General features: G+C 45.3%; 1 protein-coding gene across 7 annotated transcripts in view; it reads left to right on the forward strand.

Moving 5' to 3' along the window:
- nfia (nuclear factor I/A) overlaps nucleotides 1-12,662 on the forward strand; it is a 190,762-nt gene extending 178,100 nt beyond the window's left edge. For all 7 annotated transcript variants that reach the window (XM_046301554.1, XM_046301553.1, XM_046301555.1 and 4 more), the window contains one exon: nucleotides 8,051-12,662. In XM_046301554.1, coding sequence (XP_046157510.1) covers nucleotides 8,051-8,065 — 15 coding nt within the window. In that variant the 3' untranslated portion in view covers nucleotides 8,066-12,662. The remainder of the gene's footprint in view (nucleotides 1-8,050) is intronic.
- The last annotated feature ends 4,764 nt before the right edge of the window (nucleotides 12,663-17,426 follow it).

The raw sequence follows: 17,426 nt of genomic DNA on the forward strand, positions 1-17,426 counted from the left end.
TGTGCAAGCGGCCATTTTCCCTCTGCCGTGCATTCCGTCAATGTCAATTTTGTCTGTGGGGGGGGGGGGGGGCTGATAGAGCCGCGATATTAAAGCCCCCGACATAAAAAGGCTCGAGATGGACAGTGAGGGCTTCGCTATATTAAAGTGTGTGACCCCCACAGCGGGAACTTGTCTCACTCACACCCTCACACACACACACCCAACACTCGGCCCCTAGTTTCTAAACCTCCCTGTGGCTCCAAGGACAAAAGTTACCCATGGCGGCCATTGTAGACAGAGAGAAAGGGAAAGAGGGAAGGAGGGATTGATGGAGGGAGAGTGAGAGAGAGAGATGTGACTGTAACAGTAAACATTCCCAGTCCGCTCGCCATGGAAACGGAAAGGGGGGTACAGTCGGGACGGTTGATTGAGGGCCTGTGTGCCTGTGCCCACTCTCCATACCTCCTACCCCCCTTCCCCCTCTCTCATTGGCAGCTTTTTGGGAGAGTGGGTTGGGGGTGATGAAGGCTATACCAATGAAAGAAGGGGGATATGTGTTAAAGAAAAGCCAAATAAAGAGTGTGTGTGTGTTTGATGGGCACAGTGCCCGCGGGTCAGTGCAGTGTATGGGGGTGGGTGGAGGCTACCATGGGAGCCTGTGTTGGTTGCCCCCTGAGACCGCTGGTGCTTAGCACCACACTGAGGACCCCGTGATGCCCTGCTCTCTGCCCGTCTATCATACAGTTCTCACACACCAGACACACACGGCCCGCCCCTTGTCATCCTGGGTAGACACATACGCCCCCTATGTACAACATACATACACACACACACACACACACACACACACACACACTTGTCCTCCTCTCCTCACCCTCTTACCCCCGGGCTAATCCAACAAAGACATTGGTACACACACGCAGCCCCAGTCCCATAGTAACGGCACTCCTCAGACAAGTCACACAGCCCTGCAAAGGAGAGACAAAGGGTGGAGTAAACTTCGTGTACGTTTCACGCTGGCTCACACACACACACACACACACATCCGTAGTCTACAGTTGGATAGACTGGAGAGGGTTGATGAAGTGCCTCCTGCATAGTGTCAATAGGTCTGGGATCACGTTCAGATTCATAAGCAATGTTTCAATCGGGGAAGGAGTTTATAGTTTGAGATATAGGAGTGTGCAGCGTGATGTGGAGAGTATGCTTGCAAGTACGTGTGTGCGTTTGTGTGCGGACCCCTTTCCGTGGTGTGTATGTGTTTGCCAAGCCTAGCCCTTTTGTCTTAGCCGTGTGTGTGTGTGTGTGTGTGTGTGTGTGTGTGTGTGTGTGTGTGTGTGTGTGCGTGCGTGCGTGCGTGCGTGCGTGCGTGCGTGCGTGCGTGCGTGCGTGCGTGTGTGTGGGGCAGTAAATTGAAGCAGCGGAGACAGTAGCCCTGGCTGCCCAGTCCTTTAGTTCCCTCTATATAAAGGGCAAGCAGAACAGAACAGACAGATAAGACCTTTAATAGGCTCTTGTACTTCGTGTCAATTAGCTCCCAGTGAAGAGTCTACTGCGATGGTCCACAAACACCAGCCAGCATCATTGTGGTGGCACACACACACACACACAGAGAGACAGTCGCCTCACAGCCACTTCTCTTAATAAGGGCTGCCCCTACACTTAAATTGAGGGGATAAATGTGTATGAAAGTTACAGGTTTGCGTCCTATACATTTCTTATTTTAGGGCTACCATAAACATAATCAGCGTGTCATGTGTAAAGTCATGTTAGGAGATTTTTATTGTGGGGGGGGGGGGGGGGGGTCATGACCTGGTTGAACCAGCAGGGGGAGATGCTCTGACCTGTCTCCTCTCCCGCAGTAATTCTGATGCATATTCTTATAAGCAGACCTTGTCTAAGACAGCCACCTATCACTCATCAATGCATCAATGTAATATTACAGCATCCACAGACCAGGAATAGCTAACGCTGCTAATAATGCTCATGACGAAGCATTACAATACTACTCATTTCACTGATAGTCAGCTAGTTTGAGGTGTTGGTTCTAGTGTGCCCTGAAAGAGACCCGCAGGATATCATAGGTCAAAAGTAGTGGCCTATAAAGGGAACAGGGTGCCATTTGGAACGCAGGCATAGTGTAAGGTGTAGTGTGTTGCAGTGTTGCTGATAGGTGTGCATGTAAATAAGTCCGCGGGGGTGAGTGTCTGCTCATCCCTCAGGGAGCAGTAAATGATGGAGGGAGAGGAAAAGGACAGAGACGGGAGGGGCGGCAGAGGGGAGATGAATGGGTAGAGGGAGATGTGGAGGCTGGGGGGGGGGCAGAGAAGGGATGAGATGGACAGAGGGGAAGACGGAGGTGGAACGAGTGAGAAACAGTGGTGGAGAGAATGGCGGGGCTGGCAGAGAGGAGGCTGGTGGCGGAGAGGGTCGAGGTGGAATAATAGAGGGGTAGAGGGAAGGGACGTGGGGCGCCAGGGAGAGGTGGTTTCATAAGCGCACCACTCTGGGTGCTGGGAGCTGGTTTGCATTACATGAGGCTGAACTCCTCTGAGATGACACTCATCTGCAGGCACTTTACCCAGCGGCCTGAGTCAGCACTTCTCCACGTGATGAGATTACTGGTTCCATTGAAAGGGAGTTTAAAGGAACAGGCTAAGATCCCACACCACACTCTTTCCCCGGGTGTGTGTCCTTTCTCCCAACTCCCCGTCTCTTCTGCTTCTCTCTCGCTCCACACTGCGCCACGCTTGACTCCATGACTCAAGTATGAAGTGTGTGTGTGTGTGTCTGTCAGTCTGCGCGTGTGTGTGCGCGCCAACCCATCCATATGAAACTAGCTTCACCTTGAAGGCGCTCAGATAGGACACCCAGACAGATGAGCGCAGAGCGGCTGTCTGTTACCTGCTGCTAGCGTCGTACTGTGCACACACACTCAGTCACGCACACAGATACGCGCGCGCACACACACACACACACACAGACAGACAGCCCCAGAGCAAACAGCTGCAGAGCAAGAGTGTGAGGGTTGGAATCCCCACCTTTCTCTCTCCCTGGGCCTGTGTGTTATTTACTGTTCCAACCCTGGGACTCTAGGTCTCCCTCTCTCTCTCTTTTAAATGTTTACATTTTTCTTTCTGTCGTCCCTTCTCGCTGTCTCTCCTATTAAATAGTTGCCCTCACCACCACCACCACTTTTACTGGTCTGGTTGTGTGATTTCTATCTATCTAGGCCCCAGATTGGAGGTAGAAGGAATGTCCTGAAGAAAGAACAGGGCACAGGTTCACAAAAACCTTCTTAAGAAGAGATGTCTTCTTAACTGCCATTTTCTCCTTAACTACAGACTTAAGAAGGAAGCTAAGCAAAGTTGCTATTCCTCAAAAAGGTTCTTGGAAATGTTCTTGTGCTATTTCTTATGTTTCTCCTTCAGCAAAACTTTAAGAAGAAGTCAGATTCTTGAAAATAAAGTTATTGCAAATGTTCTTAATTCCAAGACAGCTAAACCTTTGTCTTAAACTGGACTCCCGAGTGGCGCAGCGGTCTAAGGCACTGCATCCCAGTGCAAGAGGTGTCACTCTCAGTCTCTGGTTTGAATCCAGGCTGTATCACATCCGGCCGTGATTGGGAGTCCCATTGGGCGGCACACGATTGGCCCAGCGTCGTCCGGGTTTGGCTGGGGTAGGCCGTTATTGTAAATAAGAATTTGTTCTTAACTGACTTGCCTAGTTAAATAATAAAACAAACAAAAAATTCAAACTAAGGGCAGTGAGAGAAGGCTCATGAAAGCAATTTAACATGTTTAATTGACTCACAAAATGAATCTGAAAGTTTCAATATTGATTATTTCAAACACAATAACATGTTTTAGAACAGTAATCTCAGAATGAAATATGCTAACGCGATTGCCATTGCTAGCTAGATAGCTAGCTGAAACGGTTCGTAAGAAAAGTTCGTAAGAAAATCATTCAAACTTAAAATATTGTTAAGGAATTGCACTTATGATTTGCACATTTTTTCATTAGAAGCTTCTTACGTTTTTGCATAAGAAGTTTTTTGGTGTGAATCTAGGCCCAGGCTGTAACCACACAAAAGAAGAGCTGTCGTTCTCCAAACACCCAGGTCGGTGTCTTTACAGTTTTATGTCTCATTCAGGGAGGGAGGGAGGGAGGGAGAGAGAGAGACGGAAGGGAGAAAGAGAGGGGTATGGATTGAGTGAAAGAGAGAGGGCGAAGGATGGAGGGGAAGAGAGAATGACTGAAGTATGGTCTTTGTAACAAACACCAGTTTGTGTTCCGTCAGACCACCGAATAAAAACAACGTTGCTTCTATTTGCCTCCCTCACGACGGACAGCGGGCACAGAGGGGTCATTCCCTCTTTCTCTATCTCTGTGTGTGTGTGTGTGTGTGTGTGTGTGTGTGTGTGTGTGTGTGTGTGTGTGTGTGTGTGTGTGTGTGTGTGTGTGTGTGTGTGTGTGTGTGTGTGTGTGTGTGTGTGTGTGTGTGTGTGTGTGTGTGTGTGTGTGTATGAGGTCACTAGTGGCACACGGGGTGGGGGGGGGGTCACAAAGGGCCCCCTTGTGCCCGCTCGGGCCCCACAACACATGGTATTGCTCATCCCCGACCGGGCATCTGGTGGGCATTCCTGTGGGCACTGGAACACACCACAGTGTAATGGTTAGAGTTATAGTGGAGCCCCAGGGCACCGGTTCCAGCTCCAACCACCCCAGTCTAGCCTAGCAGAGCAACACATGTCCCCAATAACATCTTCCTCTGGTTCTACTAACAAGACACACACTGGTAACCAATTGAACGTGTCCGTCTGCTACTTGTGTGTGTGTGTTTCTTGCTTTCTTTCGTCATCTCTCGCTCTCGCCCTCCCCCTCTCTCGCCCTCCCCCTCTTTCGTCCCCATCTTTTTCTCTCATTCTAGGCTTGTAGTACTGTGCCCTGACACAGTGTCTGAGTATCTGTATTCTAAATCACAACTACCAGCACCAGTCCACTGTGTGGTAACACTACCCCACTGTCCACACTCACACACACCGTCTGGTCTGCAAGAGCCCGTCTCCCCAGGAAAGGGGGAAGGGGGGCGGGAGGGAAGTAGTGAAGGAGGGATGAGATGAAAAAGGAGTCGGGGGGGGGTTGAAAGTTACCAGTAGACAAGGATGGGGGGAGGGAGGGAGCTGCACTGCAGAGAGAGATAGAGAGAGAGAGAGAGAGAGAGAGAGAGAGAGAGAGAGAGAGAGAGAGAGAGAGAGAGAGAGAGAGAGAGAGAGAGAGAGAGAGAGAGAGAGAGAGAGAGAGAGAGGGAGAGAGAGGGAGAGAGAGAGGGAGAGGGACAGGGAGAGAAAGAGAGAGAGAGAGAAAGTGAGCGAGGCAGAAAGTCCTAGCGTCAGCAACTTGTATTGATTAAAAACTAACCTTCCAGTCTTCTCTGCCGCCGAGCAGCAGTGTGTGCAGGCCCGGCAGTAGAATTTCAACGAGTCACGAGCCAGCACACTCACAGGCCTGGGCGGGCAGGAAAAGAGCGGCTAGCAACGTGCAGGAGCACACACACTGACTCGCACACAACGCACAGGACAGACACCACACACCTAATATACACAATGCACAAGCACACACTCAAACAATGCCTTCATTTGAAACACCAGGCCTTTCGTTTTAGCCTTGGGCCATTTCACCCCTCTAGTCCCATGACTTAGTTTGATGCTTCGTTCCGCTATATGGAATACTTTATGTTCAAGATGATTTCATTCCTTGTGTTTTGAGTACATTTGTAAGTGAACCAAAAAGGAGAGACGCTCGTCTGTTATTTGCTCATATTGTTTGCTTTCGTGCATTGAAACCAGCGGTGTAGACAAGGTTTGTTTCCATGGGTGCGTGTGTGTGTGTGCGTATGTGTGTGTGTGCGTGTGTGTGTGTGTGTGTGTGTGTGTGTGTGTGTGTGTGTGTGTGTGCGTGTGCGTGTGTGTGTGCGTGCGCGTGCGCGTGTGTGTGTGTGTGTGTGTGTGTGTGTGTGTGTGTGTGTGTGTGTGTGTGTGTGTGTGTGTGTGTGTGTGTGTGTGTGTGTGTGTGTGTGTGTGTGTGTGAGTTCCCTCTGAATCAGTAGCACAGTGTCTGCGGCAGCGTCTGGCTGCTCCGAACTCACGGAACAGTGATAAGGGAGAATACAGCGGGACAGGAGAGAAGGAGTGAGGAGAAAAGAGACAGAGGGAGAAAGAGGCCGAGTGAGAGAAGAGAGGGAGAAAGAGGCAGAGTGAGGAAAGAGAAAGAGAAAGAGAAAGAGGCCGAGTGAGAGAAGAGAGGGAGAAAGAGGCCGAGTGAGAGAAGAGAGGGAGAAAGAGGCAGAGTGAGGGAAGAGAGGGAGAAAGAGGCCGAGTGAGAGAAGAGAGGGAGAAAGAGGCAGAGTGAGGGAAGAGAAAGAGAAAGAGAAAGAGGCCGAGTGAGAGAAGAGAGGGAGAAAGAGGCCGAGTGAGAGAAGAGAGGGAGAAAGAGGCAGAGTGAGGGAAGAGAGGGAGAAAGAGGCCGAGTGAGAGAAGAGAGGGAGAAAGAGGCAGAGTGAGGGAAGAGAGGGAGAAAGAGGCCGAGTGAGAGAAGAGAGGGAGAAAGAGGCAGAGTGAGGGAAGAGAGGGAGAAAGTGGCCAAGTGACAGAAGAGAGGGAGAAAGAGGCAGCGTAAGGGAAGAGAGGGAGAAAGCGGGATACACAGGGAGGTAGCCATGGGCCGGGTCTTGCTAATGGTAGCATGAACTTCAACTTGGGGCAGGGAAAAGGGAAGTTGAGAGAGGAACGGAGGGAGAGGTGTCAGGGCACTTGCTCACTGGAAATATGAACAATGGAGAGAGCAATAAATATGGCATTTCACTGAAGGATGTGAACACCACCACTATACACACTCAATTCAATTTAAGGGGCTTTATTGGCATGGAAAATATATGTTTACACTGCCAAAGAAAGTGAAATAGATAGTAAACAAAAGTAGAATAAACAATTAAACATTTCAAATGTCATATTATGTCTATATACAGTTTTGTGAGGATGTGCAAATAGTTCAAGTACAAAAGTGAAAATAAATAAATATAGGTTATATTTACAATGGTGTTTTGTTCTTCACAGGTTACCATTTTCTTGTGGCAACAGGTCACAAATCTTGCTGCTGTGGTGGCACACTAGAATTTCACCTAATAGATGTGGGATTTGTTTTTGTGTTCTTTGTGGGTCTGTGTAATCAGAGGGAAATACAGTGCCTTGCGAAAGTATTCGGCCAGCTTGAACTTTGCGACCTTTTGCCACATTTCAGGCTTCAAACATAAAGATATAAAACTGTATTTTTTTGTGAAGAATCAACAACAAGTGGGACACAATCATGAAGTGGAACGACATTTATTGGATATTTCAAACTTTTTTAACAAATCAAAAACTGGGCGTGCAACATTATTCAGCCCCTTTACTTACAGTGCAGCAAACTCTCTCCAGAAGTTCAGTGAGGATCTCTGAATGATCCAATGTTGACCTAAATGACTAATGATGATAAATACAATCCACTTGTGTGTAATCAAGTCTCCATATAAAAAACAGAGGTAAAGACTTCTCATGCTTTGTTGATTTCAAAAAAGCTTTCAACTCAATTTGGCATGAAGGCCTGCTATATACAATTATGGAAAGTGGTGTTGAGGGAAAAATTGGCACAAAAAAAAGTATTTCCCCGGGGGGGTGAGACAGGGATGCAGCTTAAGCCCAAGCCTCTTCAATATATATGGATGCAGCTTAAGCCCCACCCTCTTCAATATATATATATATATATAGGGCGGGGCTTAAGCTAACCCTTGGCTGAAATTGTTCAGAGAAGAAGGCACAAAGTGACTGGCTGGCTGGACAGTATAGGAACACCATGGCAACTAGGTACTAAGTAGAGAGAGAGAGAGAGCAACGACTCTTGAGAAAAAGGAACTGCGCAGGCTGACGTATCAGACTCGGACATAACAATAGGACTTACTGTCTGCTTAAATGAACTTTATCTGAAATGTATGCTCTTCTTCTCTCCCTCTGTCCTTCTCGCTGTTTTGCAGTGGTACCTGGGATAAGGACTCCAGACCCCCTCGCCGCCCGCTGGACAGATCGCTGGACCCCTACTTTCTCCCCTGAGTGCGACCCGACCTGAACCGACCAACACCCTGCAAACGTGCCCACGTCTGACAGAGAGAAGCCTAACACCACGCCCCCCCCCCCTCAATCTGTCACCGTCTCCTCATCCCCAGCGCCTGAGAGACTAGAGCATCAGCATGGCTACAACAACCCCCCCCCCCCAGAAAACAAGAGGAGAGCTACTCACTGCTAGATACACTATATATCTATATAGCCCATATATATCCCCCATTCATGGTTGGTTTATATGCCTATATTCCTATATAGTACCAGTCACCTCAACTGTTTATTGGAAGAGAGCTAGCAGCCTATATATCCTGGGAAAGTGCACGTCGTCTTGTTCCTTTTCTTTCTTCTCGTCCACCCCACTTTGCCACGGAGGGGGCATAATCATGTGACTAAATCAAAGAGCTTCCCTATACCTTTCGTCGTCGTAGCCGAACTTTGAAGAGGGTCCGGCGGGCGAGAAAGGGACAGAGAGCTATGCGTCCTGTGTACGTGTATGTGCCGAAACGAGGGGAAGATCAAAGCTCTTGTTTCCTCTCCGTCTTTGCCCCCTTTCCCCCTCTCTCTGGTTGTTTCCGGACTCTGTTGAGTTTGTTGGGGGTTATTGCCCCTGGTTGGGTGGCTCGAGGATGTGGAAGTTTTAGCTGGGTCGGATACCAACCAGTTAATACCTCTCCCCCCAATCACCACCATCTATCCACACCCCACCCTATCCCACACTCAACCCTGAGGAGGGACTCTCCCCCCACAGCCATACCAAGAGGCTGAAGGCCTTCACTCGGCCACATGGCTTTTCCAGGGACATCTAGCAGTGCAAATGGAACCCCATGCAGAGGAGAACAACCTACCATCCATCACACCGTGAACTCATAGGGCAGGGGACGAGGGAGGGGATGGGGTATTGATGTTTAATATCGGTCAATCGGGTGACATATTTGAAGCTGGTAAATAGGCTGCAACGAGAAGAGAAGTATTTCAACGAGAGGCTTGTGAGAAAATAACTTCTGTCTGGGAGGCTTGTTCATGTTTCATTTTTGTATAAAGGTAATTTCAGTTCTTTCCGATCAACCCACAAACTAACGGTCTGTACGATGCTATACAATGCAAAGGGCAGGTAGAAGGTCTGTAATTCTACTAACTGACTAGACGGGAGACATCCGTGACTTACGTGAACAGTGGAATATTGAATTGAGGAAAGTGCAATTTCGTTGGATAGCGGTTGGATAGTTAAATGTCTTTGTAAGATAGGTCGTTGAAACAATTGGTGAAAAGTATATATATTTTTCTTCCTAGTCCTTTCACACCTCCGGGACTCTAAAATATCGGGGTACAAAAAAAAAACGTCAATTAGAACGATAGCCTTGTGAGAAAATAAGGGGAGCTGTATTTTTTGTTTGTTCATCTTGTAAATTTGTTTGTATTGTAGAACGAAAAATCCCTTTAAGAAATATAATTTTAAAGCATCTCTTGCAGCTTTTGACTGCGATTCATTTTTTTTTAAACGCAAAATGATTAACTTATTTTAAGAAAGCACATGATTTTAAATACAGAATTAGCGGCTTAAATTCTCATGAGGCAAAATCCAGAACAACTTTGTTGTAAAAATTATATTATATGGGCGTCCAAGTTCTGGTTTGATTGGCTAGACCTTCTCTAAGCCTTGTCCAATCGGAAGCACTTATTCCTGCAGTTGGCTTATGGGCTGGGGATGGAAGTTCAGTGAGAAAGAGAAAAAGCAGAGGGACCCTCTGTGAGCATTTGTGTTGCGAACACGTTGATATCTACATGAAGGCAAGATCGCAACCAGACGGCGAAGCTTTTCAGTCGCTTCGCATGCAAATTACCATTTTATTAACGTTTTTGTTTTTGTTTTTGTTTCCTATACTATACATACTATATATATACACTCTTATGACCGACTCATCCACTGTCGATCAAAAACGTATTAAAACTATTTAAAAAATCAACAAAAAAAAACTGCATGTTCTAGTGTTAGTGACACATTTTTACATAGATTATGTAGAGTTAGTGAATAAAGACACTATTGTAATCCCAACATCAGGCACTTGCCAATAGTCTATCTTTGTTTGGCCCCTCGAGGCTTTTTTTTTTTTTTTTTACTGCTGTCCTTCACAATCAACCAGCTGAACGTCTTTAAGACTCTTATTCGCTTCTCATCATTTCGGAGTTGTTTTTTCCTATTTCGTTCCCTCTTGAAATGATCAGTTCTCGTTTCTTCTTAAAGTATATATATTTTGTTTGTATGTTCTCAAATTGCACGAAACAATTGTTCCTCATCAATGTGCCTTGAGCGATGGTCTAGTCCCGAGTTGTTGCACAATGTTCCAATGTGGAGAGTTACATCCCCCCCCCCCCCCCCTTGGATTTATTAGTTTCATCCCCCACCTCCCATTGTGTAGGAGTGATCACAGTTGTGATACTGATAAGGAACATGAAATATAATGAAATTGCTGGTTATAATACGCAGTATTACATCTGCTATTGGAAGACCTCTCAGGCCCGTATACAACAGTGCTTTTTTTTCTCTCTATGATGCAACATGGAAGTGCTGTGTGAGTACAGGATCTGACATACTATCTCTGTCTTGTACTGCTGTTAAACGAGGCCAGAGTCAATCACCCTGATAGGGCCCCATTTTTAGTCGTTCAGTGAGTAGGAATAGAGCGCTAAGCTTTGTATCTTGTAGATAGTTTAGTTAACCCCCGAGCCGCCCCCTACTTGAAACCCATTTTTTTTTTTTGAGAATGTTGAGAATACTAGTCTATTGATATTTATGGTTGTTGCTGACATTTCTAAATGGAAACGACCTTTTGTTTTGGAGTTTTCCTGTTTTTTTGTTTTTGTTTTTTCCCCGTCTTTTTTTTTTGCTCCCAGAAGTGAATAATGAGAAAGATATATGCAATACCTGCTTGCACTCATGTAGACATACACTAGTCATTTTATTTAGTCGTTTTTTTGGGGGTGATCCTTTTTCATTCGATTTTTTATGAAGTTAGCCTGCACTTGACTGGCTGCATGGTTGGGGGTCGGTCCATTTGACAGACCCACTCATGGAGAACAAAGGTTTCGCAAAGCCTAGTCAGCCTCGCTCGGGTACTTGACTTTATTTGTATTCGACACGTACAAGATGACCGCAAAATATAGTAGGGTTCTCCTTTTTGTATATTCTTGGTCACAAGCAAGCCTTTCAACAAGTCAAACTTCCTCTCCATCACAAAATCCACATTTTCGACAGACTTAAGAGATATGACGTCCAACAAGAACAAAACTCCCACTTTCTATACCCTTTACTTCAAACGGACTTCCAAATTGCATATATATATGAATTGTTTATCTGTCTATTACATATATCATTTTTTAATAACGACAGTTTGAGTATTGGGAAGCCTTTCCCAAGGTGTCCAACGTGATGGTTTAGTAGTAACACTTGCGTGGGTTGTGTGTTTCATTTAGTAGGACCGTTTTTGTTTTGTCTTTGTTCTTGCCTACCCTTTAGCGATGAGTTGGGCATTACTTTCTTAATTATCTGCACTAAAATATGAAATAAATGACAATAGTGAGAATTATTGAAAAACTGCTTCCAGGGCTTTAAAAGAGTGAAGGGGGGGGGGGGGGGGGAAACAATTGCACGGACATTTTTGTCACAAAACCTTGTTGTGGACAGCCTAGCATCTAATCAGCAAGATTTGGCTGTGTGTAAAATACGACAAAATTGCACCCTTTTTAAAGAAAGAAAGAAAAAAAGAAAGACTAAAAGCAATAGTTTGGGCAGTCTGTTTTTGTTCTTGTGTTGTGTGTGTCGTTTAGTTATGGGTACAGAAGTGGAGGAAAGATGTGGTGGTGATGATGAGAAAGAGAGAGAGAGAAAAAAAGCTATAGAGCAAGCAAGGGCCGAAAGGCCTGACTGTGGGAGACGTGTTGTTTGTATGTTGTATAGTTTTATTAATTACACTGATTTTAAAGCTGCCCTATTTTATAATGCAGGACTTTTGTAACATTAATTAAATGAGGAAAAAACTAGTGTTGTGAATTCTCTGATTGTTTGTATTAAGGCCACATTAATAGAACTGGTTTTGTTTGTTCCATGGGAACTGGATTTAAGTTGAAAACTTTCCTGTTTCCTGTTTCCTGTTTCCTTATCTTTTTCTTTTTTTTCTTTCCTTTTTGTATGTATTTAAGGACTTGTTCTTCTTTTGATGGTATAGCGTATTCCTATACTTAAAAAGTATAGGGTATTGAGGTGAAAAGCCCATTGTAAATGGATGTTACAGTATGCTATATGTTGAAGGTTATTTGTTGCATCAGTGTTGATGAAGCTAAATCTAGGTAATTCTGAGGAAATTGGTAAGAAGAGTGTTTTTGTTTTTTTAATGCATTTAAAATTTAGTTTAGGCAGAAGACAATGACATAGACAGCCAAAGGATGCCCCTATTATAAATGCATCTCGGCATCTTTTTTTTTGTGTTCACCATTCCATGCAGGAAAATAAACAGCTTGATATGCAACATGGTTCTTTTTCACATATTTCTTTCCTTGTCCCACTCTCACCCACTTCCTCACCAGAAACCGTGGGTCCTCTCAAACCACTTCCCATTCACACGCTCACGTGCGGTTCTTCATGGCATTTGCAAAACACACACACACACACAGTCCACATACACACGGCTCATGTATTGTCCAACTTTTGTAAAACTTTTCATCGAGGCTATGAACAGCCTATAGACTGGCGCTGTGTGGGAAGGTGTTTGGCATAACCTGTACATCACTTATCTGCAGTCAACCCTCTGCGCCCTGTAAAACATACTGGGGACCTCGAAAAGGTTATGACACTGAGGCGCTTGATGCTTAACCGAATCATCAAAATGTCATTCACATTTGTGCTAAAGGAGAACCTTTTTTTGAAAATCACATCCTCAAATGGGAGTTTACAACATAATCCACAGGGGCCTCGAACACTACTGACATTTTCCGTTCTAATACTTGGCTTCCCTCTCCTTGCGTTACCATATCCTAACCATTATCACACCATTCACCAGACCCACGGGCATCAACCACAAAACATACACGCCTTTAACTCACTCAGGATGGCTTGGCGAAGAGGAGGCTTTCCTTTTACATAACCCACATCTTATTTTGAGCTTCTTATTCTCAACACTTTGCCAAATACTCCTCCGGAGTGTCTCAAATCTAGTTAATGAAAGATATAACTGGTCAATATCATCCAGTGCAGGGTGGAGTACCAACACGTGCCTGGCAATTGTCAACGGACTCACTCGATCTCTGTAATCATTTGACAGACCACCTTAAGCCACACCTGAATGGTAGCCCTATGTGTAAAGTGCCATACAGAGTCTCATTTGTTAGCCCACAGAGTCCAATAGTTAGGACCCCTAGCACTCTTTAAAAAGTATTACCATATGAATATGCTGCTCATGTTGGAGAAGTGGGGCAATCCAAGAGAAATAGAGGGGGAACAAGTGGCTCATTTTGACGATCTGTCTAATCTGAGGCTACAAGAGGAGTGCTCACATCGGCCCGTTCCCTCCCTTTTCATCCACTCACATCGGCCCGTTCCTTCCCTGTTCATTCACTCACATCAGCCCGTTCCTTCCCTTTTCATCCACTCACATCGGCCCGCTACCTCCCTTTTCATCCACTCACATCGGCCCACTCCCTCCCTTTTCCATCCACTCGGCCCATTCCTTCCCTTTTCAACCACTCACATCGGCCCGTTCCCTCCCTTTTCATCCACTCGGCCCATTCCTTCCCTTTTCCATCCACTCACATCGGCCCACTCCCTCCCTTTTCCATCCACTCACATCGGCCCACTCCCTCCCTTTTCCATCCACTCACATCGGCCCACTCCCTCCCTTTTCATCCACTCACATCGGCCCACTCCCTCCCTTTTCCATCCACTCACATCGGCCCACTCCCTCCCTTTTCATCCACTCACATCGGCCCGTTCCCTCCCTTTTCATCCACTCACATCGGCCCACTCCCTCCCTTTTCCATCCACTCACATCGGCCCACTCCCTCCCTTTTCCATCCACTCACATCGGCCCACTCCCTCCCTTTTCCATCCACTCACATCGGCCCACTCCCTCCCTTTTCCATCCACTCACATCGGCCCACTCCCTCCCTTTTCCATCCACTCACATCGGCCCACTCCCTCCATTTTCCATCCACTCACATCGGCCCACTCCCTCCATTTTCCATACACTCACATCGGTTAGGTTCTTAGTTCCATCCTCACGGAACGTTAATATCTGTTATGACCAGTGGTGGGGTCTTTACCAAAAAAAGGTTATATATTACCTATATATTACCTAACACAAGTAGCCCAATAATGACAGACACAAGCATTTCCTGTACTACATTCCCAGCTACAAGCTTGTTCAGCTCTCCCTGGGGTACAGGCTGTTCTCCTGATTGATTAAAATCCAGCCTTGGTTGTTTGGATGAGGTTGGCTTACAGTCATCTTCAGCAGCAGTGGTCAGGCCTCGGGGGTCTTTTGCTGCGAGTTTTGTCTTGGCCTGTTTCTTTTCCAGGTGCTTCAAGTGATTTGAAGTTGCGTTTTCAGCAGTGGAGAGGTGTTTCTCGCCTTGGCGCAGTTTACGTTTGACAGTTACATTCTTATCCTTTTGTCCTCCTACCTAATCAATGTAATGGGAGTACTTCCACACTGGGGAACTCTATGTTTAAGACAGTTCTGTCATTTTGTTCATCTCCCTGACTTAAGCAGTTAGTCGTTAGTGCATGCGAAACTGGAATTTGGTGAGAGGATGTCAGACTCAGGATAAAAACTATTAGAATCTGGGACGGGGATTTTGAAATATTGCGCCCACAGAGGGAAGGAATAATAATAATCTGAGATGTTTCATTTGGATCAAAAACTGTAAAAGGAAAGGAATGATATCAAAAGTAACTAAAGTAACAACGACCTATCTTTGATCAGTTGTAATATTATTACTCAAATCGAACAGCCCTCAGTTAGATTACTGGTTACCACCAAAAAAAAGTAATCATGTTGTAATGCGTTACTCCCAACACTGATTACACCTGACACGTTTCACTGCACCTGTTGTTACTTTCATTTTTTGAAAGTGGGATTATGACCACTATTGAAGCTGCTCTTGAGGAATTCTACCACACGATTAGGAAACGGTGGAATAAAGGCCTGGCTTTGCAAATGTACATCAAAGGCCTTTTGTTGTCGTTCGTCGGTCCTAATTATTGTGGACATTGTTGCTGTATTGATTCCCCCCCCCCCCAAGCCACTGTACTTGTAGAGTCTTTGGTTCAGGACCGAAGAAGCCTAATAGAATGTCGTTCAATGGAAATGGAAGAACGTATCAGGCTACCACCAGGGTATTTCTAAAGTTCACAACAAATACTACTTTCAATCAATTTAGAGACCTAAATGTGTGAAATATACCAATTGGGAGCGGAACATAGAGCGAATGGCATTCGCTTAACGGCGTTACATATCATGCACGATGTGGCTTCAATGACACCTGAGATACTTCTGTTCAAAGGGACTAGATACCAGCTGATCTATTGTCTGTCTGAATTTGAATCCAGATCGACAAAATTCCGGCCATTCCTGTTGTACCTGTGCTTATTTCCCCTTTTGATTTACTCCTTTGGCATAGTTTAGGGGTTGATAATATTTCGAAAAGGACAATTAAACTATTCAAAGAAAGGAACACATGTTCACACTGTTGCCTGTTGACAGAACCAAATTCATTGGAAAACAGCAAGGGACATACTGTTTGTTACGTTCTCTTTGAAGGGGTAGAGGAAAATCATTTGACGCGAAGAGCGGTAACATGGATGATGTTCACTAGCGCTCCTCTGTAAAGAGTAAATACATTGTCGCTAATCCTTTGCAAAGATATTTAATGTATCCTCTTGCGAAACCATTACATGGTGCTAAGTACTAAATCAAGCCGGGCGAGGGGGAAAGAAACGATAAAATGGGACAATTTGAACTTACTATCATGCTTTCTGACAACGTATAAAGCATAGCAGTTTAATCTGCATGAGAACTATGCACTAATGAAATATATATCCATAAAGTATATTTACACATATTATCCATGTATATGTGTATGTATATTTGAAATGGTGAACTTTGGTATCTACTTTGTTAAATTCAGCCTTTGCCTTCTTTTGTGATCAATTCTTTTGTTTCGAGATCCCAGCTCAAGGACTGAACTAGTTATATGAAAATCAAAAAGAAATCAAAACAAACCAGCATATTACATGACATATGAAAAAGATCAAATGTAGTGCCTGTGAAAACTGTATATTGCTCTTCTGAATACAATAATTGTTTGTAATTGTTTAAATCTCTGAACACCAGTAGCCTTTGCTGTCTGTCAGACCCCTCTGATTATAGCTAATGTACAATAACCATAAATATATAACTGCATGATCTTCCATAATCGCCTAGTAAGATGTTATGAATACAACTAAAAAAAAATCGACAAAAATCCGAATGCTATGTCTTTCTTTTTTTCTCTCCTTCCTGTTACTTCTACCCCCTTTGACCCCTTCTCTTTCTCACCACTCCCTACAAATGACATGTTTTCTTTATTTCTACACTTTGATTGTATTGAACCATCCTGACTTCATCCTCATCCGACAGAGTTTTTTGGAGGGTATTTGGTCTCTTGTTTTAGGTTGTGTTTTTGTTGGACTCCCTCCAATCAATCTCATTGACTTTAGCGATGGTTGTGGTACCATGATGACTGGGCCCCTGCACTCCTATACCGACTGACCATCGGCACTCCGCTCTCTCTCTCTGCTCTTCTCAAGTATTGGAGTACCATTGATGAGAACCATGAGAAGCGCAGCAGCTCCAGTGTGAATCTCCCTTAAAGGCCCTTCCTACGGGCGGGGGGATCAATGGCCGCAGCCATTTCTGCTCTGTTCGGCACTATCGACGACAGAATCCCTCATTGAGCTGCCGGGAGCCCCGAAGTTGGGCTTTCTGAGAGAGGCCTGCTCAGGCTCCCAGGGTAGCACTTCAAAAGAGCTGTGAAACAGTGCGAAGGTGAATGGGTAAGGTCCATAAAGACGGCTTCACACACCTAAGAGACTCTCGGCTAAACAATGCTAAGCCCCAATCCTGTTAGCTCGATTGGCTCATCTAACTCACCCGAGGATAGACTTCCCAATGTCTTAAAGCCCCATGTTCCAAACTGGTCAACCCGTCAATGTGGGAAGCGGCTATCTTTGAAACCGAAATTGAAGCAGTAGGCGATTTC

Source organism: Oncorhynchus gorbuscha, linkage group LG15 (genome assembly GCF_021184085.1).
Source record: "Oncorhynchus gorbuscha isolate QuinsamMale2020 ecotype Even-year linkage group LG15, OgorEven_v1.0, whole genome shotgun sequence".
In the NCBI taxonomy this organism is placed as follows: Eukaryota; Metazoa; Chordata; class Actinopteri; order Salmoniformes; family Salmonidae; genus Oncorhynchus; species Oncorhynchus gorbuscha.